The 25,892-nt window shown below is 42.1% G+C and overlaps 1 protein-coding gene and 1 non-coding gene across 2 annotated transcripts in view; one reads left to right on the top strand and one right to left on the bottom strand.

Annotated features, from left to right (window-relative positions):
• MYOF (myoferlin) overlaps positions 1-25,892 on the bottom strand; it is a 171,877-nt gene that overhangs the window by 59,510 nt on the left and 86,475 nt on the right. Inside the window, exons 18-24 of the mRNA XM_043475971.1 lie at positions 24,115-24,239; positions 21,248-21,364; positions 8,473-8,650; positions 7,188-7,312; positions 4,897-5,003; positions 2,132-2,324; positions 483-638 (exon numbers count right to left, since the gene is read on the bottom strand). Of these exons, the coding sequence (XP_043331906.1) occupies positions 483-638; positions 2,132-2,324; positions 4,897-5,003; positions 7,188-7,312; positions 8,473-8,650; positions 21,248-21,364; positions 24,115-24,239 (1,001 nt within the window). The remainder of the gene's footprint in view (positions 1-482; positions 639-2,131; positions 2,325-4,896; positions 5,004-7,187; positions 7,313-8,472; positions 8,651-21,247; positions 21,365-24,114; positions 24,240-25,892) is intronic.
• Positions 18,726-18,798, top strand: TRNAE-UUC. Its single transcript has one exon. It is a non-coding gene; the product is annotated as a tRNA-Glu (tRNA).

Raw genomic sequence — 25,892 nt, 5'->3', positions numbered from 1 at the left:
ATAGCTTTCATCAGACTCTTAAAGGAGTCCATGTCTCCAATATGTTCAGAACCCCAACCCTAAAGTAGTAACTCTTAAAATTTTTTCAATTTGAGGACCCATTTGATTAGAGCATAGATTGCATGGACTACCTATATTACCTTTGTTTTTTTCTGCTTCCCAACACTCGCTAGTAGGGAAGGCAAGAGTAGCATTGCCTCACATGAGACATTAGAGGTGGAAAATTCATACTAGAAAGCAAAGCATTCACAATGCCATGTTAATATTAGTGTCACAAAGACCTCTACAGAAGTGTCCTTGATTGAAGCCAGCAGACCTCAGGCCACTCTGGTAATTACCACCCTAGAGGAAGGACCAGAAGAGGCTGAAATGGATCAGGATCGCCCTAGCCATTCAATGGCTGGCAAATTATAAAACAGCCCTTCCTGGGAACATGGGGTTTGCACTCAAGTACTTCACGTTACACAGTGAGGAGGCCATACCTTCAGAAAGATGGTCTGGGTTTTCCCACAGTACTTCCCAGACGCATTCCCGCCGCTGGTGGAGTATAAAACCTGATGCGCGGGAATGCGTGCGTAGGCCAGTCTTTTCTCTCCCCGGATCATCCAGATGATGATGTCAGGCATGCTGTTCTGGGGCTGGTCACAGAAGGGGATGGAACAGGAAGCAAAGCTAGAGTTAGTCTAAATGTAGAAACACCACTGCACCTGCAGGCTGAACCCTCAGGGCTCCATTTATCAAAGAAACAATGTGGTTAGGGCGCTGCCAAAATTTCTTCTGGGACCACAGGTTTTTGGCCTGTGACTGGCCAAAGGAAATAGAGGGAAGCAGAGGGCCTTCACTTGCCAAAGGCCCTTTCGACAGAGAAACTGTGTGAAATACCCCCTTTTATCTCTCCCATCATTTGAAGAAAGACGTCCACAGCAGCCAAGGGGTTACAGGTTTCATCTATCTCACAGGGCATAGACAGAGCATCTCTATTTCACAATCCGACATTTTCCAAATGTGCAATATTAATTATTTAAAACCTCTTTTTTTAAAAAATACATAAATAAATAAAACCTTTTTCTGATTTTAAAGCTGATATAAGTTCACCATAAAAAACTCTGAAAGGAACAAAGCCTAGAAAGTGAAAAATAAAAATGTCCTGTCATCACATGTGTTTTTCAAATGTACCTCTACTCACAAATGTATGACAACTTGCCCTCCACCTCCCCATCTGTGAAGGTCAGTAGGGAGGGGTCTCCTACTCCCTTATTCTTCCAACCCACAGAGGTCAGTGGCAGCCAACATTACTCCAGCACTCACTGTGTGCCCCATGCTGGGCTAAGGCCTTTTCACTCTTCATCTTCTTTAACTTCATTAAGCGGTGATGGGAACTGAGTACTACTTTTCTCCCCATTTACTTATTTATTTTAAATATGTCTTTATTTTTGATTGCGCTGATTGCCACGTGCAGATTTTTCTCTAGTTGGGGCGAGTCGGGGCTACTCTTTGTTGTGGTGCATGGTCTGCTCATTGCGGTGGCTCCTCTTATTGTGCTTTTGGGGAGCCTGGCCTCTAGAGTGCATGGGCTTCAGTGGTTGTGGCACTCAGGCTCAGGAGCTGTGGAGTATGGGCTCAGTTGCTCTGAAGCATGTGGCATCTTCCTGGACCAGGGATCGAACCCGTGTCCCCTTGGCAGGTGGATTCTTAACCACTAAACCACCAGGGAAATTCTCTTCATTTAATCTGTGGGAAAACTGAGGCTTAGGGAGATTGAATACCTTGCCCAAAGTTACGCATGGTAGATCCAGGATTCAAAGCCAGGTCTTTTCTCGATCCCAACCAAAGGTAGTACACAGATCTGCTACTGTATCACTCTAATTGAAATCTTCTCTGATTGTACCATGACAATGACAGCATGTCCATTATGCAGACCTTTCCAGGACAACCAACTCAAAATTCTTCTACCCTGACCTCAGTGATGTTTATCCATTAGCATCTCAGTCCAATAACTGCTTGATTTCATCATCCATCAGGTCTGCTCAATGTCTAAGATAATGTACTAGATTTTCTCAACACCATCTCTACCCCTGGTGCCATTCTGCAGAATCCTGCTTCCATATCAGATGAAGTTTAAAAGCCCTACCTCCTCAGTCAGCTGCATTAATTTATCGAGCCAGTCCTCGATTTCCACCAATGTGGATTTGACCTCTGGGACCTCAGACCGCATCCTCACAGCTGCCTCATGTATCTGAGAGAGAGCTCTGGATCGCAACTTTCGGATCTGAGTATCAAGAACTGTGACATTAGGTTTTCCTTCTGTGAGAGGCAACGTGTATCTAAAAAGGGAAAACAAAACAGAATATGCAGAATGGCTTATTCGTTTTCAGAACTATCAAATTCATTTACAGTTGGTTTCAGTCTTGCAAACCACACCAATTTCCTAACAGACTCTAAAGAGTGACCATGTTAAAGCTGAAGGTGAATGTACGTGGCTTTGGCAGAGCAGGCCTGCCAGACAGACTTTCCTAACTCTCATGGGCATGCAGGGGGATGAAAATTCCAAAGCCATTCCTTGGGTTTGACCCAAGGCCTGTGGAATCACTGGGAAGGAGATGGAAACAGAAGCAACAGCTGGGAAGAACTGGCCTTCCCTTCTTTTGCTTCCTATGATCACTGTACAGACCCACAAAATGAAGAAGGAAGGGACAACCCCTAGACAGTCTGCGGGGGGCCTCTAGAGGTCTGTGACTCCCTGAAACTTATAAAGAAAAGTGTCTGTCTGGGTTGGCATGTAGTGTGACATCATGATAAAGATGGCATCATGATGAAAACCAGAGGCTTTAGAGAAGAATATCTGGGTACAAGTCCTGACTCCATCATTTACTACTTCTGTGATGTTGACCAGTTACTGAATCTTTTGTTTTCCTAGCCTCAAGTGTGAGAAAATAATATCTACCTTTAGAGTTGTGGTGAGAAGTAAGTAAGTTAATATATGGTGAGTCTTTAGAGCAACATCTACTGCAGAGTATGCAACCCACTCCAGTATTCTTGCGAGGAGACTTCCATAGACAGAGAAGCCTGGTGGGCTACAGTCTGTGGAGTTTCAAAGAGTTGGACATGACTGAGAGTGCATGCACACACACAGTCTAAATGATATTGCCACCATCACCGTCATCTCATCAGATAATCAAAGGGGCCCATTCCCTCCTAAAAAGGCAAGAATCCCTTGTATAGGTCAAGCTCCCACTAGAACAGCTGAGCTGGAGCCAGAATTAGCCTTTTTCTGCCAGGGCCTCCCTCTCACCAGAGCTGCTGATGGGGCCAAAGTGAAGTTGTCACCTGTTTCAGGAAATTCTACTCTCACTGTCTCTACCTAGAACTTTTATTGGTTAGAATTTCACCCAGATTCTTAAGGACATCCTAGCTGACTTCCCTAAACATAAATTTCCTAAAATTAAAACGTATCTTGATCTTTTGATTCTTTCAATTTGATTCTTCAAAAAAAGTATAAAATATTTTTGTGTTTTGCTCAACAAGCCTTGAAATTCATAGGCATTTTCTACATGAAAGGTATTACCAAATGTCATTGTTTGGCTTCACTGGTAATTATGGCAATACATTAGAAGGGTTAAGTCCCTGAAATGATTCTTTGAGGCAAAATATAGATGGAAGCTTTAGCTCAAAGGCTACATACAAGATGTTCAATAAATAGATATGGCAGTGGGAAACACATAGTAGGAAAATAAGTTAATAAACCCAACTCCGGGCCTCAGATGAGTCACTTCATCTCCTTGGGCTTCTGTTTCTTGGGTCTCTTTTGTAGACAAAATAAGAAGATTGAAAGAGATGACCTCTTAGGACCCAAATATAAATTCTCTGCATTTAAACAAGCTTCCAGCTGCGCTTTAATCTCAAAAGAAAGTGAGTCGCTCAGTCATGTCCTACTCTTTGCAACCCCATGGACTGTAGCCTACCAGGCTCCTCTGTCCATGGAATTTTCCAGGCAAGAATACTGGAGTGGGTTGCCATTTCCTTCTCCAGGAGATCTTCCCGACCCAGGGACTGCACCGGGGTCTCCCGCATTGTAGGCGGACGCTTTACCGGCTGAGCCATCTCAGCTGCATCAGAATTACCTAGCCAAACCACTAGAGGGCACAAGGAGACTGGGAGACAGTGTTCAGGCGTTCGCTCAGAGGCAAGGAGGGGAGCGCAGGGCGGGGCGCGGGGCGGGGGCCGGTGGACAGCCCTGGTTCTTGCTAGCGTAAATACTCAGTGTGCTTTACTTTTGGGACTTCCCTGACCACTGCTTTATTGGCCAACATTTAAAATGAGTTCAGAATGATCACTTCCTCCTTTGATTTCCACATGCCGAGAGATCTGAACAGTTTCCCCAAGTCATAAAGGTTCTCCAGCTTCACCTAAGGAAGGCTTGGCCAGAGGACTCATTCGGCATCTGATAGTAAAATAAAACTGCTGTTTCTGAAAATGTGTTTATGAATTAGGAACGCTGTTCTAAATGGTAAAATCAGTGCCCCACCATCAGATCCCATCCTCCGTGGGAGCCAGGAGTCACCTTTCCTGGGGTGGTGGGCACACTAGGGATGCCTGGAGGCGGAGGCCAGGCAGACCAGCCCTTCCGCCTGCCCAGCCCTTCACCCGAGGCCGCACCGGGACGACTTCTTCCCGGAGGGGGGCCTCAGCCTCCCCTCCGCTGCTTTACAATTGGCACCAGCAGAAAGCGGAGCTCTTCCTGCTGGTGATTCACAGACTCTTCCCTTTTGAGAAACTTGGCTGAGTCAAATTATTTTTCTGGCAAACACTAGAAAATTCTAGAGACTCTTCTGGTCTTACAGTTTAAGAGAGGGGAGCACAGCTGGGGATTCTAGAGTACAAGTAGGATCACTGTACCTTGTGTCTTCTATAACTTCCTCCAGGAGCTTCTGCCACATTTTTGCCAATTGGTTTGAAGGAATTTTACCTTGTATCCCTGCTTTTAGAGCGTCTATGTTTGATTGCTGAAGAATATGGAGAGGGGAGAAAGAATTGGTAATTGTGCACTATACCCGACAAAGGTTTAACTTTTATTTTCAAGAAAAATACACAAAAAGATTTAACAGAAAAATGAAAGGTCTTTTTTTTTTCCTTTACATTTAAAATGTTCCCCACAGATTAACTCTTTTTCTCCAAAATGAAACCAACACCGATATATAAAGTAATAAGACAACCTTTTCCTATAACCTGACCTTTGAAATGAATCAAATTTTATATATTCAGAAAGTAAATAAAAGAAAAACCAACAAGGATGGGGGAAGGAACCCTACAATGGACTGTAAAACAGGAACAAATGAACCTAACTATATGTCAGATGAATAACATGATACACTGAATTAGCCCAAGTAACTTTTGAGCACAATGATTCCCTCAGTTTGAAGGAAGGAAAGAACCATAAGTATATCAAACTCTAATTAGATCTGTTTTTCCCAGTACTTAACCTATGGAGAACTAAACAAATGAGTAAATATATTGAGAATAATGGAAGCTGGAGAAGGGAGCTATAAATATGGAAAGAGGGAAGACTAGAATAAACCCCGTAATATTATCAATAAAATGGAATTGAAGTCATCCTTATAAACTCAGTGCACTCAGTATACTGAGAGATATAAAATATGCATATGTATACACACAATACATGTGTGTATACATGTGGGTTTGTCTGCTGAGAAGGCCTAGAAGCAAAGACATCTCAGGAGTACTGAACACTCCAGTACCCTGCCAGACACTATTCTTTACATTCCTCTCCCACTAAAAGGAACCAGGGCTCCTTAGAGAAATTGTGGTTCCAGAGTTGGGCCACAGAAAGTATAAGATAAACCAAGAACATATTATTGTGTCATGTTGAGCATCTACCAGCAGAGAGGTTGAGGGAGAGCCCACCATAGTCCCCAAAGTCTGATCATGGAAATCCACTGTCCTGTCCAGATTGTTACGGAATTAGGACAGTGAAGAGAGCTGATGAAAAGACTGAAGATGAAAAAAGCTGGAAATACCCAAAACAGAATAGAGGTGTGACCAGTTCCCACCAAGTTCCTTGAGATGGAAACTTGGAAATTAACACCACAACCACACTGTGTATCAATTGTAACTTTGTTATGTGGACAATTATGCCTAAGTTAAATGTACAGTTCTCTTCAATATTGTCTTTGAAGCATAAAACAACATTTTCAGATTTTGCCATGGAGTCTTAGCTCAAGTATATTCCAGGACCCCTCCGCATCACGGTACAATGCTGACAGAGGTTGGAACATCTTAGAAAAATTAATATTCATATAATTTGGAAATCAAAACATTAATACCAGATGGATTTTATCAGTACCTGACAGAAATAACTTAGTATCTTTGACTTTACTAGAAATATCCCAACCATGTTTTCCTCCTCTCATTAACATCAACCAGATGGATAACCACAGATGTCACATCTATGCAAGTTCCCACCAGAGGGAACTCTCCCACCTCCAACAAGAAAGTCCTCTGAAACCACTTGTTCCACAGTAGAGATTTTTACTGCTTTGACAGCAAAGCTCTAAGGGTTGGGATATTTCTACTGGAATGAACCATTCTCCACACCACATTCCACATACAAATTATGGAAGAAAGTGTGAGTTGTTCTTCTACTTCAACATCCATCCTCTCTTTTCCACAGTAAGTGAACTTGCACCTGGGCATATGCCTGCACAGGCCTGAGACTGCATTTCCCAACTCTCTTGCAGTAAGATGTGGTTGTATGACTGGATTCTGGCCAGTGGGAAATGAGTAGAAATCAAGTGTGTGACTTCTGGGTCTTTCCCTTGAAGGGGAGAGCCTGTGTCATCTTCTTCCCTTCTTTTCCCCTTCCTTCAGACTGAAGGGGCGGTGTAGTGGTGAGCTGCTTCTCCCTTGCAAACAATGACAATGCCATAGTAATAGCAGAGCAGCAAGGTGGAGGGGGCAAGAACCTGGGTCCCCCAATACCACTGAACTTCCATACCAGCCTTAGATTACCTACCTCAACTGCTACTAAGGAAATAGTGTTCATCTTGCTTACCATTATATTCTGAGGTCTTGTGGTAACTCAGATACCACCTCAGTAGCCTAACTGCATTCTAACTAATACATAATTCACCCTGTTTGGTAAAAAGGAAATGTAGAAAAGATAAACTCACCAGCCTTTCTGCCATGACTAGGAGCGTGTTCACAGCATCCAGGCGATGACTAATATCCTCCCAGTAGGAAGTCAGTGTAACAACTGGCTTCGTGTGGGCCCAAGGCAAGTAGTAATAGTAGTTTCCTGGTGTAGAATATTGAGGGTCAGTGAACACTGGACACTTAACACATTTATTGAAGAGATATACAAACTGGACTGCTTGGTTAATCATAGGCCTGAAAGATGTAGTTTGGAGTAGTCTGATTCTTTCATTTTATTTAATTGAGCAACTGAGGGATAAATAAAAAGTTCGTATTCATGCAGCCTGCTTTGAAAAATCTCTCTAAAAGGCCCTAGTAAACCTAGCACAATGATCTCAGGATCTTTTGATGATTTGGGACCATGCATATTAGTATCGCTGATAATTATAAAACAGGGTAGCAGAAAACAGAGCATAAGGGATTAGATTATATGTGTTTGTCCCTGAAAACAGTTTTCCTAAGCAAATTTTTTTTGGAATGGGACAAGAAAAAAGAATTTTCTGTTTTTTTGAAAAACTTAAGTTGGATACATGGAATTTGGTATTGCTCAGAGCCTTATAAAGATTAGCCCACATTTTATAGCTTAACACTACTTGCATAAAAATTAGCTAAAAACTGTGGCAACGCTGTTGAGACACTGGAACAGAATTTCTCGCTCCCTTCTCTGTGCTCTCCAACCATTTGTCCACATCTTTATTAGGGCATTCTCATACTCTGACTTCTATTGTGATTTATTTTATACTCTAGAATGTAAGTTCTATAAAAGCAGGGACTGTTTTCCATCCATCTTTGTTTGAATATAGCTATCTAATCCTCATGGCAACTCTAGAGAAGATGAGGGATAGAATGAAGTGATGTGCTAAGGTCATAGTGCTGGGGAGAAAGAGAGTGATGACCAGAAGTTGATTTTCCATCCACTTCAACTGCTCAAACTAAAAGCAGTTTGGGGCCGGGCAGGGCAGAGGTGGGCAGGGGCAGGAGCTGTTTTTGGGGAGGCTCATTGTTCAGCTAGCTGCCATCTTATGGCTTTACAAAACAGAGCCAATGTCAAAATTGGGCATGGGAGAAGCCTTGAGATTCAGCCCCTGGAAAAGGGTCTGCGTCTAAACTCCAGCCACCTCTCTTCCCCATTCTACGTTTCCACATATGCATATGCCACGCATTCCACTACACCTGCTAGAGAGGGAATGCACTGCGTGTTTCTCATCCTGTGGTGCGCCCACTGTAAACATGTGCAGGAGAGACAGCCAGCGTCAGTCTTACCATCAAACACAGCACGGCTATACTGAGTGGTTGATGCCAAAGGCTTACAAGTCGTGTCAAACTTGTTGCCGTAGTTCCCGATGCTGACTTCAAACTGAATGGCCTCGCCAATGTCTTGCAACATGGTGGCTGAATGGAACACAGCAGACAGGCTGTACTTCCGCCTTCGCTGATATTTCTGCAAAGCACCAGCAGACACAAGGCTCAGAGAAACTCCTTTTGCTCTTACTTACACCTGGAACTCTAGCAGATATGATTCTAACCCTGATCATTAGTGCTGAGTTAAATGCCAGGGGATGGTGGCTCAATGGTAAAGAATCCACCTGCCAATGCAAGAGACTTGGGTTCAGTCCCTGAGTTGGGAAGATCCTTTGGAGGAAGGCATGGCAGCCCACTTCAGTATTCCTGTCTGGAGTATCCCATAGATAGAGGAGCCTGGGAGGTTATAGTCCATGGGGTCGCAGAAGAGTCAGACAGGACTGAGTGACTAAGCATAAGTAACAAATGACAGGGGAGAATGTTCTTGTATGTAGCAGTTCCCCTCCTTCTCACACAGTGGGCAAAGATAGAAATACCAGGATGTTCTTTGAGAGTTGATTGAAATAGAGAAAAAAAAATGAAAACAATACAAATGTTTAACAACAGGCCACTGGTTAAGCAAATTATGTTACATCCATGAAAGAAAGTGAACGTTGCTCAGTCGTGTCTGACTCTTTGTGACCCCACGGACTATACAGTCCATGGAATTCTCCAGGCCAGAATACTGGAATGGGTAGCCTTTTCCTTCTCCAGAGGATCTTCCCAACCCAGGGATGGAACCCAGGTCTCCTGCATTGCAGGTGGATTCTTTACCAGCTGAGCCATGAGGGAAGCCCACGAATACTAGACTGGGTAGCCTATCCCTTCTCCAGCGGATCTTCCTGACCCAGGAACTGAACCAGGGTCTCCTGCATTGCAGGTGGCTTTTTTACAAACTGAGCTTTCAACATCCATACAATGGAGCAAAAGTTCATAAAAAGACTTAGGTAGATACATATGCGCAAACATGGGGGAAAAGGTGTATTTTTAAGTGAACCCAATAAATATATATTTTAATATCATCATATACAAAGAATATGCAAATAAAGAATAGAAATCAAGTTGTTAACTATAGTTATGTTGGGGAAGGTAGAGAGATTATGGCTAACATTGCTAACTTACACATTTCTAATAATTTGAATTGTTAGGTATTCTGTAGTCATAAATGATAAGATTTTTACTGTCAGTCTCTTCAGCAAGTGGTATTGGGAAAGCTAGACAGTCACATGCTGGAAAGCATTCACATCAATGAAGTTAGAATACACCTTCACACCATAAACTGAAAACGGCCTAAAGGTTTATATGTATAAGACATGACATCATAAAACTCCTAGAAGAGAACATATGCAAACATCCTCTGACATAAATCCCAGCAATGTTTTCTTCAAGTCAGTCTCCCAAGACAATAGAAATAAAAGCAAAAGTAAACAAATGAAACCTAACCAAACTTATGAACTTTTGCACGGCTAAGGAAGCCGGATCCCATGGCAGTTCTAATTTTTGGAGGAAGCGCCATGCTATTTTCCATAGTAATTGTGCCAATTTACATTTCTACCAACATTACATTGAGGCTTCCCTTTTCTCTGTTCCCTTGCCAACATTTGTTATTTGTTGCTTTTATTACTGGCTTAGTGTATGTGTGTGTGAGGGAGTTGAACATAGAGCCATCAATGACCACATGGAGTATCTATCAGCCTAGCAGAAATGACCATGAGCCCCTCAGGCCTTCCTTCATTAGGGCACATACAGTCTCTTGAATCCCCATCCTGCCCTAAATCCTTGCTCGGATAGCATCTCTCCTTCTTTATGGATCATATTACCACTGATCTTCAGACACTTTTTTTTTTTTCAGTCAAGGAGAGACATGAAATGGTTTAAGTTGCTGTGCTTCATTATGTCTTGAGCTTTCTGCATTTAATTTTGTCCACATCTAGAGTCTGTTCTGGGTCCTTACTGGAACTCAGTCTCTATATACTTGCTCAGCTTGGAGATGAGAACATGTGTTTACTATAGAGTAACCACATTGGCTGTGTGCTCCACTGGCAAATCTGTGGGACCCATAAATGATAATATTCAAATTGCTTGACAAATTTCTCAACATAGCAAGTTTTGTTCAAAAACCTCAAAAGAAGGACCTCCCAGTTCTTTTTTGTTTCTCTCTTTTTTTTTGGACCTCCCAGTTCTGTAGTCCTTTGAGTCTTGGAGGTCACATAGCTATCTTACTTTGACAAATGGTGACTTTTTTGTTGTGCTTTTTCCCCTATTAGTTACTTCTCTACCAATTTGTGTACCACCATCTGAGTAGCAAAATAGTGACAACTTTCACTTCTTAAAAGCTAATAAAAATTATTTCATGCCTGAAGGATATTTATTAACTGATTTTCCTTCCCTTGTTATTCATCCACACCATGCATGACCTTAATTCTGTAAAATGAATCACCATCATGGGTGGGTCTTCTGCCTCGTATGATGCAAGCATGCAGAAATTCATTTGCAGAAGTACTTAACCAACTATTTTTAAAACTTAAAAAAAAATATTATGGTAAAACACACATAATGTAATTCAACATCTTAGCTATTTTTAAGTGCACAGTTTGATGGCATTGAGTATATTCACATTGTTGTGCTACCATTATCACCATCCATCCACAAGAACTTTTTCATCTTACAAAACAAACTCTGTATCCTTTCAACATTAATTTCCCATTTCTACCTACTTTCTGTCTCTGTAGCTTAACAACTCTGGAGTACTTCACATAAGTGGAATCAAACAGTATTTGTCCTTTTGTGACTGGTTTATTTCACTTAGCATAATGTCCTCAAGGTTTAGCTGTGGTGTAGCATGTATTAGAATTTCCTTCCTTTTTAAGGCTGAATAATACTTCACTGTATTGTTGAATGATTAAGTTGAGACATATTAAAAAACTTAAGTGTTTAAGTGAGCAAACATCCATTGGAATTGGCAACAAAAACCAGAATTGCTTATTGGCACTCCAGGACAGGAGTGAGGGAAAAACCTTTTACAGCGCAAAGGCAGAAGGAAGACAAGGAGATTATTTGATTGGAGATAGTTTAAGTGGTTGCATTATTTGGGAAAGCCCACTTGGATATTTCTGGTTTGTTGTCCTTTGATTGCTTAATCTCAAGATATTGCCAAGCCTCAGTTTTGGTTTGCCTAATGTAGGTCGCCAAGACATCAGAGCCACCTCTGATGGCCTCCTTGTTTGGTGGTGGTTTAGTCGCTAAGCCGTGTCCAACTCTTGCGACCCCATGGACTATAGCCTGCCAGACTCCTCTGTCCATGGGACTCTCCAGGCAAGGATACTGGAGTGGGTTGCTGTTTCCTTCTCCAGGGGATCTTCCTGACCCAGGAATTGAACCCGGATCTCTTACATTGCAGGAAGATTCTTTATGGACCAAGTTATAAGGGAAGTCCTAGCCTCCTTGATTAATTAATAGTGTGTATATACCACATTTTGTTCATTCATTCATAAATTTATGAATTCATAGATGCTTCCACCTTTTGGCTACTGTGAATAATGCGGCTATCCATTTGCTATACAAATATCCACTTGAGCTCCTGCTTTTGATTCTTTTGAGTATATACCCGGCAGTGAATTGCTGGATCATATGGACTTCCCTGGCAGATCAGCTGGTAAAGAATCCAGTATTCCTGGGCTTCCCTAGTGGTTCAGCTGGTAAAGAATATGCCTGCAATGTGGGAGACCTGGGTTTGATCCCTGAATCGGAAAGATCCCCTGGAGGAGGGTATGGCAACCGACTCCAGTATCCTTGCCTGGAGAATCCCCATGGACAGAAGAGCCTGGCAGGCTACACTCCATGGGGTCACAGAGTTGGACATGATTGAACGACTTCAGCACAGCACAGCAGATGGTAATTCTATTTTACACTTCTGGAGTACCATTTTAAAAACATCTGACAGTGACTGCAGTTTGCTGTCTTAAAGAAACTTGGGTAGACTGATCAAGATGGCATAGTAGGCCATGACGCTCACCTCCCACAGATATATCAAAAATGCATTTACATGTAGAACAATTCCAACAGAGTATCTACTGAATGCTGGCAGAATATCTCAGACCTCTGAAAGGGCAAGAAAATCCCCATGTAACCAGGTAGGACAAAGGAAAAAAGGGGAAAATAGAAGAAAGTAAGAAAGGAATCAGGAGGGGAATGTGCCAACAATGGGAGAAAGTCTCTTCAGCAAGTGTTGGTGCTGGGAAAGCTGGGCAGCTGCATGTAAATTGATAAAGCTGGAACACACCCTCTCATCATACACAAAAATAAACTTAAAGTGGTGTAAAGATTTAAACATAAGACATAACACTATAAAACTAGAAGAGATCACAGGCAAAACATTCTCTGACATAAATCATACCAGTGTTTTCTTATCAATGCCTTCAGTCTCCTAAGGCAACAAAAATAAACAAATGGGACCTAGTCAAACTTAAAAGCTTTTGCACAGCAAAAAAAACCATAAAAACAGAAAAACAAAAAGATAAGCTATAGAATGGGAGAAAATATCTGCAAATGATGCAATCAATAAGGGCTTAATTTCCAAAATATACAGACATATCATACAACATGACTACAGTAAACAACCCAATATAAAAATGGGCAGAAGACCTAGACATTTTTCCAAAGAAGAAATAAAAATGGAAGAAAAAAAGAAATACAACCGACCAATGAGAACATGAAAAGATGCTCACCATCACTAATTATTAGAGAAATGCAAATCAAAACTGCCATGAGGTACCACCTCACACTAGTCAGAGTGGCCATCAATAAAAACTCTACAGATAACAAATGCTGGAGAGGATGTGGAGAAACGGACCCCCTTCCATTGCTTGTGGGAATCTAAGTTGGTACACCAACTATGGAAAACAGTATGGAGGATCCTTATAAAATTAAAAATAGAGTTACCATATGAATCCACAATCCCAGTCTTGGGCATATATCTAGAAAAAACCCAAATTAAAAAAGATACATGCACACTTATGTTCATAGCAGCACTATTCACAATAGTCAAGACATGGAAACAACCTAAATTTCCATCAACAGAGGAATGGATAAGGTAAATGTGGTATACATGTACAATGGAATACTACTCAGCCACGAAAAGGGATGAAATTGGGTCATTTGTAGAGATGTGGATGGACCTACAGACTGTCATAGAGTGAAGTAAGTCAGAAAGAGAAAAACAAATACTATATAATGTCACTTATATGTGGAATGTAAAATATGACACAAATGAACCTATCTACAAAACATAAACAGACTCATGGACATAGAGAATACACTTGTGGTTACCAAGTGAGAGAGGGTTGGGGGAGGAATGGGGTGGAAGGGGGAGGTTAGCAGATGTAAGCTATTACACATGGACTGGATCAACAGCGTAAATATATGTCCTACGGTATAGCACAGAGAATTACATTCAGTATCCTATGATAAACCATAATGGAAAATAATATTTTTAATAAGAATGTATATAAATATATGTATAAATGAATCACTTTGCTGTACATAGGTAACTAGACAACATTATAAATCAACTATACTTCAAAAAGACAAAACAAAAAACCCTTGGGACATCCCACTATTACAAAACCTCCATTTTGGTTAAAGAAATTTTTGACATGGCATAACTGAAACATTCCAAACTATTTCATTAGAAACCCCTCTGAGTCTCAAACTTTTCTGAAAGCCTTTCTAAATCATTGGTTTGCAACCTTAGCTACATATTGAAAGACACCTGAAGAGCTTTAAAATATACTTATAGCTGGGCCCCATCTTCTGGAGCTTATGCTTTAAAAACGTCTCTACCTTAGTCCACTTTCACTTTGGTAGAGAGGGGATTGGAAAACTTTTGTCACTTGTCAGGAGTTTCCTTAAATACCTACAACTAAGTCCCCTGAACAATCTATGGTTCTAAAGTGCTGTGGAAATTCTAGGTTTGGTTTAAATTGCATGAAAATTAAAAGTAGGAAGTTATTTGTATTAGTCAGACCTTATATATATATACAGCATGACTTGTTCTTTGTAAACCATCTAGGATCCTATCAGAGAAGGGAAGGAACAAAAATATAAAGCATAATTTGGGGCCTAGGTCTGGGCCCAGAAAGAACGATCAGTATTTAAGCTGGAGCCACCTGTTACTGCTCTAGCTTAAACAGATGGGGAAAAAATGTAAACAGTAATAGAATTTATTTTCTTAGGCTCCAAAACCATTGTGGATGGTGACTGCGGCCATTAAATAAAAGACACTTGCACCTTGGAAGAAAAGCTATGACAAACCTAAACAGCATATTAAAAAGCAGAGACATCACTTTGCCAACAAAGGTCCATATAGTCAAAGCTATGGTTTTTCCAGTAGTCATGTATGGATGTGAGATTTGGACCATAAAGAAGGCTGAGCACTGAAGAATTGATGCTTTCAAATTTTGGTGTTGGAGAAGACTCTTGAGAGTCCCTTGGACTGTAAGGAGATCAAACCAGTCAACTCAACCCTAAAGGAAATCAATCCTAAATATTCACTGGAAGGACTGATGCTGAAGCTCCAATATTTTGGCCACCTGATGCAAAAAACTGACTCATTGGAAAAGATCCTAATACCTAAGAAAGACTGAATGCATGAGGAGAAGGGGATGACAGAGGAGGAGATGGTTGGATGGCATCATTGACTCAATGGACATGAGTTTGTGCAAACTCCAGGAGATAGTGAAGGACAGGGAAGCCTGTTGTGCTGCAGTCCATGGGGTCACGAAGAGTCAGATATAACTGAACAACAACAACTCATTACTGCAGAGAAGAGAGAAGTTATGTGCGGAGGTGTTGCAAAGAGGTGGGGACACCAACTCTGGCCCAGCTGGCTCTGCCCTGCACATCTCTCATGGCCAGGATTCCATTAGCTCTCTCTGGATTTTCCTGTGCAGAACTCACAGTCACCTACAGAACCCTGATAGGATCCTCACCCTGGAGGGTCTGAGCTCTAAGACAATAACTGCGGTTTCTGGCCATCACAACTCCTAACAGAGCAGGTTCTCACTGTGAGCAAGATTCCTGGGCCACTGTGCAAGTCAGACTCCATGAGGGGTGCCCAGACCATCTGCTCACCTGCCCGGAGCCCTGGGGCCCTGGAGGAATAGTAAGGCTGAGAATTCTCTCCCTCCCCCAGTCCTTTCCTGCTTCCCCTGTGCTCTTAGAGCACAAAGAGGTGTAAGAAGGAACCAGGAACAGCTTAGACCAGTCTGTAGCCTCAGCTTCTGTTCCCTGTCCTTAGTAGCCTTGGGGAAAAACCTCCTATAACAGGGCAAGTTGAAGAACATATGTCATAGTCTATTGAACATCTACTGATGGGTGTTTAACTTTGCAGGGCCTTCGGGCTTTCTGATTATCAATGACCAGTGCGAGTTGTAGATGTAAGTGGTATAAAGTTGTTGTGGTTCAGTCACTCAGTCCTGTCTGACTCTTCGTGACCCCATGAACTGCAGCACGCCAGGCTTTCCTGTCCTTCACTATCTCCTAGAGTTTGCTCAAACTCATGTTCACTGAGTTGGTGAGGCCATCCAACCATCTGATCCTCTGTTGTCCCCTTCTCCTCTTGTCCTCAATCTTTCCCAGCATCAGGGTCTTTTCCAAGGGACTCAAGGGACTCTCAAGAAGTATAAGGTACAGTTTCAGAAGTAAATTTGGGGAAGGGGATGATTTTGCCAAGCAGAATACCTGATAAGAGGGAAAAAGTTAACAGGCTCTTAAAAGTGGCTGTGGGCCCAGGAGGCATGGGACATTAAAGGACAAAGACAAGGAGACTGTGCCAAAGAAAACTGCCAGCTTGCTACCTTTGATCTATAGGAGCTAATGGATGAATCTTACTTACTCAAGCAATAGTTATTGACACTTAACGTGAGCCAAACCTATGGGAGAGCTAAGGCTGAGGATGCAACGGCTGATCTTTTACCTGTCTGATTGCTTAGGAAAGCACCCAGGCGACCTCCTCCTACATATCTTTGTAGGGTCTCTTGACCAAGCCCATCTGGAGCACCACATCAGCTTCTGCTCTAGAAAGTTGTGAAACTGGGATTTTTGGCAACTGAATAGGAAAAACTCACTCTTCCTCCTGTGTGTCTCCTTTGCTCTCACACTACAATCACACAGTTAATACTTCTGATGGCAGATGTGCATGCTCTGCACTAAATCACTTCAGTCATGTCCGACTCTTTGCAATTCTATGTACTATAGCCCACCAGGCTGCTCTGTCCATGGGATTCTCCAAGCAAGAATACAGGAGCGGGTTGCCATGCCCTCCTCCAGGTGATCTTCCTGACCCAGGGATCGAACCCACAACTCTTATATCTCCTGTATTGGTAGATGGCTTCTTTATCACTAGAGCCACCTAGGAAGCCCAACTCTAGCTGGGTATCCTAAAGTTTAGCTCAATCCTGACACTCTCCACTTGGAGACAGTATCAGATTCCACAGGTTAAAAGGCTCAGTCCCACAACACTGCCCCGTCCACTTCCTCTGTGCTTTTGACCTATCAACTACAAATTGGAGGTTCCCATAATCCCCTCTTTGGGTTACATTAATTTTCTGGAGCAGCTCACAAAACTCAGGAAAACAGTTTACTTACCGTATATGTGCTGTGTGCTCTGTCACTCAGTCATGTCCGACTCTTTGTGACCCCATGGACTGTAGCCTGCCAGGCTCCTCTGTCCATGGGGATTCTCCAGGCAAGAACACTGGAGTGGGTTGCCATGCCCCCTTCCAGGGGATCTTCCCAACCCAAGGATCAAACCCAGGTCTTCTGCATTACAGGTGGATTTTTTCCCATCTCAGCCACCAGGGAAGCCCACTTACTGTATATGAGTTAATACAAAAGGATACGATAAAGGATGCAGAGGAACATCAAGATGGAAGAGATGCACAGGGCAAGGTTTGTGGGAAGGAGCTCTCTTTGAACATACCACTCCCCTAGCACTTCCATGAGTTCATCAACCCATTAGCTCCCCAAACCCTGTACTCTGGGGATTTTATGGAGGCTTCATACTGTAGGCATGATCAATGATTAACCCAATTTCTAGCCCCTCTCTGAAGGATGTGGAGGGGGTCGGGCTGAAAGTTCCAAGCTACTAATGATGGCTTGGTGAGCAGTCCCCACTCAGGAGCCCACCAAGTCACCTCATTAGAACAAAAGACTTTATCACCTGGGAAAGCCAAGAGATTTAGGAACTCTATGTCAGGAACCGGAATCAAAGACCAAATATGAGAACAAAAGATGCTCAAAAGTGCTCTTATCACTTAGGAAATCACAAAGGTTTTAGGGGCTCTGTGTCAGGAACCAGAGACAAATATATATTATATTATTTCAGGGCTTCCCTGGTAGCTCAGACAGTCAAGAATCTACCTGCGATGCAGGAGGCCTGGGTTTGATCCCTTAGTCAGAAAGTTCCCCTGGAGAAGGAAATGGCAACCCACCCAGTATTCTTTCCTGGAGAATTCCATGGACAGAGGAGCCTGGTGGGCTATAATCCATGGGGTCACAAAGAGTTGGACACCATTGAGTGCTGCTGCTGCTGCTAAGTCACTTCAGTCATGTCCGACTCTGTGCGACCCCATAGACAGCAGCCCGCCAGGCTCCCCCATCCCTGGGATTCTCCAGGCAAGAACACTGGAGTGGGTTGCCATTTCCTTCTCCAATGCTTGAAAGTGAAAAGTGAAAGTGAAGTTACTCAGTCTTGTCCAATTTAGCGACCCCAAGGACTCCAGCCCACCAGGCTCCTCCATCCATGGGATTTTCCAGGCAACAGTACTGGAGTGGGGTGCCATTGCCTTCTCCGACCACTGAGTGACTAACGCTTATTTCACAGGGACCAAGTTGCCCTTTTGTTGAAGCCTCTTCAACTCTACCAGAAAGTTTCATGACTTGTAAATGAATCACAGGATCTTTTTAAGTGGGACAAAGGTGCATGATTACATTCCAGGCTGACCACTCTCATGAAAGGGTCCTCTCAGCAAGGGTCTCTCATGAAAGGGTCCTCTCAGCAACTGCACAGATCTGCTCATCTCACTCTCTGGACTCCTGGTAGCTTGAAGAGTGAGTGTATCCTTGGAATCTCAGCTCCTCTCCTGCTTTTTAATATTGTTGAGCTTTGGGGGACTTCCCTGGCAGTCCAGTGGTTAAGACTCTGCACTTTCACTGCAGGGGACCCAGGTTTAATCCCTGGTCAGGGAACTAAGATCCTGCATTCCTCGAGATACAACCAAAAATAAATAAATAAAAATCTAAAAAAAGCAAAAACAAAAACTCAGGTGACTGGGCATAAACCAAACTCCCATAATTTAGGAATTTTAAATATTTTGGGGATTTTGGTTCATATAGTTCATTTTTATTTTTATTACATTTATGTAATATTTTATTTTTATTTATATAAAATATAAATAAATATCAATTTATAAAAATTTATAAAAAATTTTGTGTGCTGTGGAGGGGGTTGGATGGAGTAGTGTGTGTGTTAAGTGTTAGTCCCTTATTATTTATTTAATAATAATTGAATTATTATTTAATTAAACCCGGGTCTCCTGCAATGGAGGCAGATCCTTTACCATCTGAGCCATCAGGAAATGGGTGGTGGAACCCAGCAGAGAGAGGCCTGAGCCAGGGGTGGGGCATCAATGAGCTGGCTGCTCTGAGAAACTATTCAGATTTCTAGAACATGTAAGGACCAACCCACAATTCTTAGAAATAGTTGGAGAAAAGATGGCATAAAATGGCAACCCACTCCAGTACTCTTGCCTGGAAAATCCCATGGACAGAGGAGCCTGGTAGGCTACAGTCCATGGGGGTCGCAAAGAGTCGGACACGACTGAGTGACTTCACTTTCACTTTCACATGTACACACACATATATAATGGAGTATTACTCAGGCACAAGAAGGAACAAAATTCTCTATTTGCCTAACAACATGGATGAACCTTGAGGGCATTATGCTAAGTGAGATAAGTCAGACTGAGAAAGACCAATTCTGTGTGGTATCACGTATATGTAGAATCTAAAAATGCTGAACTCATAGAAGCAGAGAGTAGAATGGTCATTACTAGGGGCTGGGAGAATTGAGGAGATGTTGGTCAAAGGGTAAATAGCTGCATTTAGAAGATGAGTAAGTTCTGGAGATCTAATGCACAGTCAGTAATACTACATTATATACTTCAAAGTTGCTAACAGACTAGATCTTAAATGTTCTCACCACAAAATATGATAGTTCTATGACATGAGAGAAGTGTTAGCTAACAGTAAGGTGGTATTCATACTGAATGTATGGGCTTCACAGGTGTCACTAAATGCGTCAAATCAGCACACTGTACATCTTAAACTTCCATAATGTTATATGTTAGATAATTTTTTTAAAGTTCAAAACCAAAAATGTAGACTACCATGATTTATCAAAACCAAAACAAAACAGCAACAGTCATAATAATGGTATAGAGTGTACTAGAAACAATTCAGTGAGTAGCAGAGACAGGGTTAATTTAACATTGCGCTATCCATCACACATGTTAACAAATCTGTACTGCACATGTCAATTAGTTTACAAGGAAAAATTGACCATTTAATTGTTTCATGATGAGAATGTTCTTCTTTTGTATTTATTGCCTTGAATTAACTACACTACTGAATTTACTAGGAAAAAAATCACATCTGTGGCTCTCTGTTTTATGAATCATGGGTGTTATGCATAAGTGTCTCCATATGGGGAAGGAGCTGATTTATAAAAAGAAAAAGAAATAAGGACTGGGTACTTCCCTAGTGGTCCAGTTGCTAAGACTCTGCACTCCTAATGTACGGGACTTGGTTACACCCTTGGCCAGGGAACTAGATCCCACATATTGCAAATAAAGATCCCACATACCATAACTAAAAGAGCCCGCATGCTGCAACTAAGACCCAGCACAGCGACTGAAATAAATATTAAAAACACAAGGACCTACTGTATAGCACAGGGAACTATACTCAATATTTTTATAATAATCTATAGGGGAAAAGAACCTGAAAAAAGAATATATATAACTGAATCCCTGTGCTAGACACCTGAAACTAACACAGCATTGTAAATCAAACATACTTCAATAAAAAAAATTTTTTTAAGAAAAAAGGGAAAATAAATAGCTGAAAAGGTGAGCTTGGAAGACTTCCTGTCTTTGAGAAGGATTGGGGGCTCAATGCCTACTGTAATGTGGGCATTGATATAAATATGCCCTCACATGCTGAGAAGCCTGAGATATGGCAGTTACTTCTGAAGATGGAAGTGACTTTTAATGGCTGCCATACCATCTGGAATGGCTCTTGTGGCCATGTCCCCATGACACACCCAAGCCCAATTAGCAAACAGGCCATTCTCATTGTGGGGTGGGTATCACTGCTCTTGCCAGCTTTCAGCAGGGTATTAACATTTCAAAGATAAAGCAAGTCTCATCACCCCCATAGGCTGTGATAGACAAACCAAGAGGGGATTGAGGGGCCCTTGCTATGACTCCCCTCTCTCCACCTCTGCCACAGCTGACCCTCCAGTCCCTGGACACCCCCTTCAGACCCACTGACTCAGGCAGGCCAACACTAGCCCTCCACCACCCACTCTCTACAAAATCCTTTCCATACCACATGCTACACACGCATCAACATTTACCTCAACAACCAGCAGGTCATCATTCGAAATGGACTCAAGCTTTTTATCTGGCGGTGTCTTTTCAAGTAAAGTGCTTAATTCAACCAAGATTCTGCCTCTGTAGGCAACTCCTTCCCCCTGAAAGGCAACAGTGCAGGATTATTTTTCCAGGCATGAACAACAGTCAAAAGCTCTCTCTAGTGGGCTAAACTAGCTACAACTTCAAATTTCTCCTTCCCAAAATGAACCAGTCAGTAACTCTCTCGGCTGGTCTTTGTTATCTGAGAGAAGAACCAATGACTTCAGGAAGGACCCCAAAGAGAGCCAGGGTAGTCAGGGCTAAAAGGGATTTTAGCTGTGGCTGGGGTCAGAGGCTTTCAAGCCATGCTTAGATCTGGAAGAGGTTCCCAGGAGCTGAGGTGGGAGTGGAAGGGGCTTGAAATCTCCCTCACTCTACTTCAGGTCTGCATTTGTCAGCATTAACTTGGCTCCTTTCCTCAGAATAGGGAGACAGCCATGTTGGCAATCAGGGCAAGTCTCAGAGGAGCCAGGAAATAAAAGAGGAAGATGTTCTGGGTGTGGTGGAGTGTGAGGATGAATTGCGGATACTCCTCCCAATATACTCAGCAGTGTTAGCAGCAGAACCCTCTGGAGAGGAAGGGAAGGCTTCCACCTCCACTGCCAGCCCTCCACCCCCACCGTCATTGCCCCAGGGCTTTCCCTCTACCCTAGTTCCCTTCTTGGGCTTTGGGAGCTAACTGAAAGACAGTACTTGGGCTTCTAATGTGGTGGAAAGACCACCTCCCCCTTCTGGGCCTCCATGTCTTCATCTAGAAAATTAAGAGGTTGGATCACATCAGGGATAGCAACATCAAGCATGTCACTTTCAATCTTTCAGCAAACTCCTATAATACGGCATTTGACAGAATTCTGAGATAGCACATTTGCTTTTTGGAAAGAGCCAACATTGATTACTGACATCTGCCCTAAGTCTAGGAAGGGGGAATGGCCATGCTCAGTTCAGTCGCTCAGTCATGTCGGACTCTTTGCGACCCCATGAATGGCAGCACGTCAGGTCTCCCTGTCCATCACCAACTCCCAGAGTTTACTCAAACCCATGTGCATTGAGTCGGTGATGCCATCCAACCATCTCATCCTCTGTTGTCCCCTTCTCCTCCAGCCTTCAATCTTTCCCAGCAGCAGGGTCTTTGCAAATGAGTCAGCTCTTCGCATCAGGTGGCCAAAGTATTGGAGTTTCAGCTTCAGCATCAGTCCTCCCAATGAACACCCAGGACTGATCTCCTTTAGGATGGACTGGTTGCATCTCCTTTCAGTCCAAGGGACTCTCAAGAGTCTTCTCCAACACCACAATCCAAAAGCATCAATTCTTCTGCGCTCAACTTTCTTTATAGTCCAACTCTCACATCCATACATGACTACAGGAAAAACCATAGCCTTGACTAGATGGACCTTTGTTGACAAAGTAATGTCTCTGCTTTTTAATATGCTGTCTAGGCTGGCCATAACTTTCCTTCCAAAGAGTAAGCATCTTTTAATTTTGTGGCTGCAGTCACCATATCAGTGATTTTGGAGCTCAAGAAAATAAAATCTGTCACTGTTTCCATTGTTTCCCTATCTATTTGCCATGAAGTGATAGGACCAGATGTCATGATCTTTGTTTTCTGAATGTTGAGCTATAAGCCAACTTTTTCACTCTGCTCTTTCACTTTCATCAAGAGGCTCTTTAGTTCTTCTTCACTTTCTGCCATAAGGGTGGTGTCATCTGCATATCTGAGATTATTGATATTTCTCCGGCAATCTTGATTCCAGCTTGTGCTTCTTCCAGCCCAGCATTTCTCATGATGTACTCTGCATATAAATTAAATAAGCAGGGTGACCATATACAGCCTTGATGTACTCCTTTTCCTATTTGGAACCAGTCTGTTGTTCCATGTCCAGTTCTAACTGTTGCTTCCTGACCTGCATACAGGTTTCTCAAGAGGCAGATCAGGTGGTCTGGTATTCCCATCTCTTTCAGAATTTTCTACAGTTTATTGTGATCCACACAGCCGAAGGCTTTGGCGTAGTCAATAAAGCAGAAATAGATGTTTTTCTGGAACTCTCTTGCTTTTTCGATGATCCAGCGGGTGGTGGCAATTTCATCTCTGGTTCCTCTGCCTTTTCTAAATCCAGCTTGAACATCTGGAAGTTCACAGTTCACGTATTGCTGAAGCCTGACTTGGAGAATCTTGAGCATTACTTTACTAGCGTGTGAGATGAGTGCAGTTGTGCAGTAGTTTGAGCATTCTTTGGCATTGCCTTTCTTTAGGATTGGAATGAAAACCGACCTTTTCCAGACCTGTGGCCACTGCTGAGTTTTCCAAATTTGCTGATATATTGAGTGCAGCACTTTCACAGCATCATCTTTTAGGATTTGAAATAGCTCAACTGGAATTCCATCACCTCCACTAGCTTTGTTCTTAGTGATGCTTCCTAAGGCCATGATATGCATTTGCAATTGCCATGTGAGATGACCTCAGGATCTTTTCCTACCCTGCATTCTAAGACTTGAGGAACATGAGACTTTCATCCTTCAACACTTAATCAGGGACTTCCCTGGTGGTCCAACGGTTAAGACACCTTGTTTCCACTGTAGGGGACACGGGTTCAAACCCTAATCAGGGAACTAAGATCCCACATGCCACGAGGCCAAAAAATAGAAAACAAAACCAAAACCAAGAAACAACCACAAAAAACACTTTATCTGTCATCTGGTGGGCCTCTGAGGATAGGGAGGTCTCCTAAATATAAGACTTAAATCATAACCATTAGAAAAAGGAATCTGGAGTCAGTGCTCATTAATAACACACCTTAATTGAAGAACTAACCTTTCCAGCATTTAGCTCATCATAGGGATCTGGGAATCCCGTGTACTCTCTGGGGCTTCCATAAAGGTTCAGATAACAAGGTCCAAAAGTTGGAACAAAGCCCACCTCTGTTTCTCCTGTATTCGCTGAGAGATAACATCATCATTAGTATTTTAGGCTTTTAACACCATTCTGTTGAAATAAATATTAGTTATTAGTTAGCTGGGTGAGACAGTTTTCCTCCATTTTGTGTTAGTTGTATTAGTGCAAATTGTAAACGCTTTGTGAGAGTTGCCACATTTATCTTATCGCTATAAAACACTAAATAAAAAACATTGAGGGGGTAGTTCAGGTAAACATAAAGATGATTGTATTCAAATGAAAGAAGTTGATCTTCACATTTTTTGCAAGTTCATAACTGGCAATTGTAGTGAGCTTGTCTCTGACAACTGGGGTAGAGTATATTGTTTCAGGAAGTCATTTAAATGACATTTGTCAGATTAATTTTATTTGTTCCTCCAAAATATCATTAGTCTCAAGTAATTAGTATAAATCTGGCAGATGATTTTAAAAATACAAGACATTTAAAATTTTTATATATAATAGTGAACTGTCTGCCTACGGTTATGGCCATATGATATTCATAAACAATGTGAAATCTCCATTCAGAACATTCCACCTCTGATGAGGATCCAATATGCTTCTTATTTCTGCTACCTGGTCTCAGCAAGACTACTCCCCAATGAAGGGCACTGCAGCCAACGTAAGAAATAGTGGAGTCAAAGAGATACTGCAGGTGAAGACAGGGAAATGCAAGAGCTGCCTTCAGCCATCCAAATGGCTCCCATATGGAGGAGGAATAGACTTGCTTCCAATAAGCAGGGGAAGGACCACTATTGGGAGCTACAAGGAGGGCAACTTTGGTTCACTCAATGTAAGGATGATCTTTCTATGAATTAGTAGTGTCACATAACTGGACAGATTGTATTGGGAGCAGAGGAAATGTTAAGGCCAAGAGTCGTATTTTATCTTTCAGGATATAGTCAAAACTCTTCCTCTGTGGATGAGAGGTTGACCGGATCAACTCTATGGCCCTTTCCAACGCTATGCTTAAAACTAAGGCAGAAGGATAAATGTCAAGTAATAGGTGAGCAGAGTACCTACTCATAAACAGTTGAGCAAACTGTATACACTTGTAGTTTGCAATCTTCTTCACCTTTTTGAGGCTCTTTTGCATTTTGAACTTCTATTAAGTTATCATTTTATATTTCAATTTTTGAACTTTAAATAGCTGCTATGTCTGTGACTACACTATAAATTCCCTTGGTGGGTGGGTAAGAATCAAGTGTGTTTTATTCTGAATCCTTAAACTCCTAGTTCTATCTTGGAGTACTACCACATAAATATTTTTTGATTGGTTGAATGAAGTATGATCAAATCCGTCATGTTTGTTACACACCTAAAGACCACTTAATAGTCATATAAAGTCTGACTATAAGATAATGAAGTTGGATTTTTAAAAACAAATAAGAATGAGACATTGTGCCAATAATATAAAGGCAGATTATAATACCTTAATTTGCAATTTGCAACTTTCTTACATGTAATCCCTTTTTCCCCTCTCACTACAACCTTGGGTGGTTAGAATGGCAGGGAGTATCATTTTTTTTGAAAGAAGGTAAATTTCTCTAAATCACAAAGTCTTCATCTATTAGGGGAACAGCATGTGCTGTAAGAGGGTTATAAGATCAAATGTGAGCACATTGAGCAAACTTGCAAAGAATGGCAAATGCTGTGCA

This window comes from Cervus canadensis, chromosome 8 (genome assembly GCF_019320065.1).
Source record: "Cervus canadensis isolate Bull #8, Minnesota chromosome 8, ASM1932006v1, whole genome shotgun sequence".
Lineage (NCBI taxonomy): Eukaryota > Metazoa > Chordata > Mammalia > Artiodactyla > Cervidae > Cervus > Cervus canadensis.
Note: the sequence above shows the minus strand (reverse complement) of the source record. Positions and strands in the feature narration are given on the sequence as shown.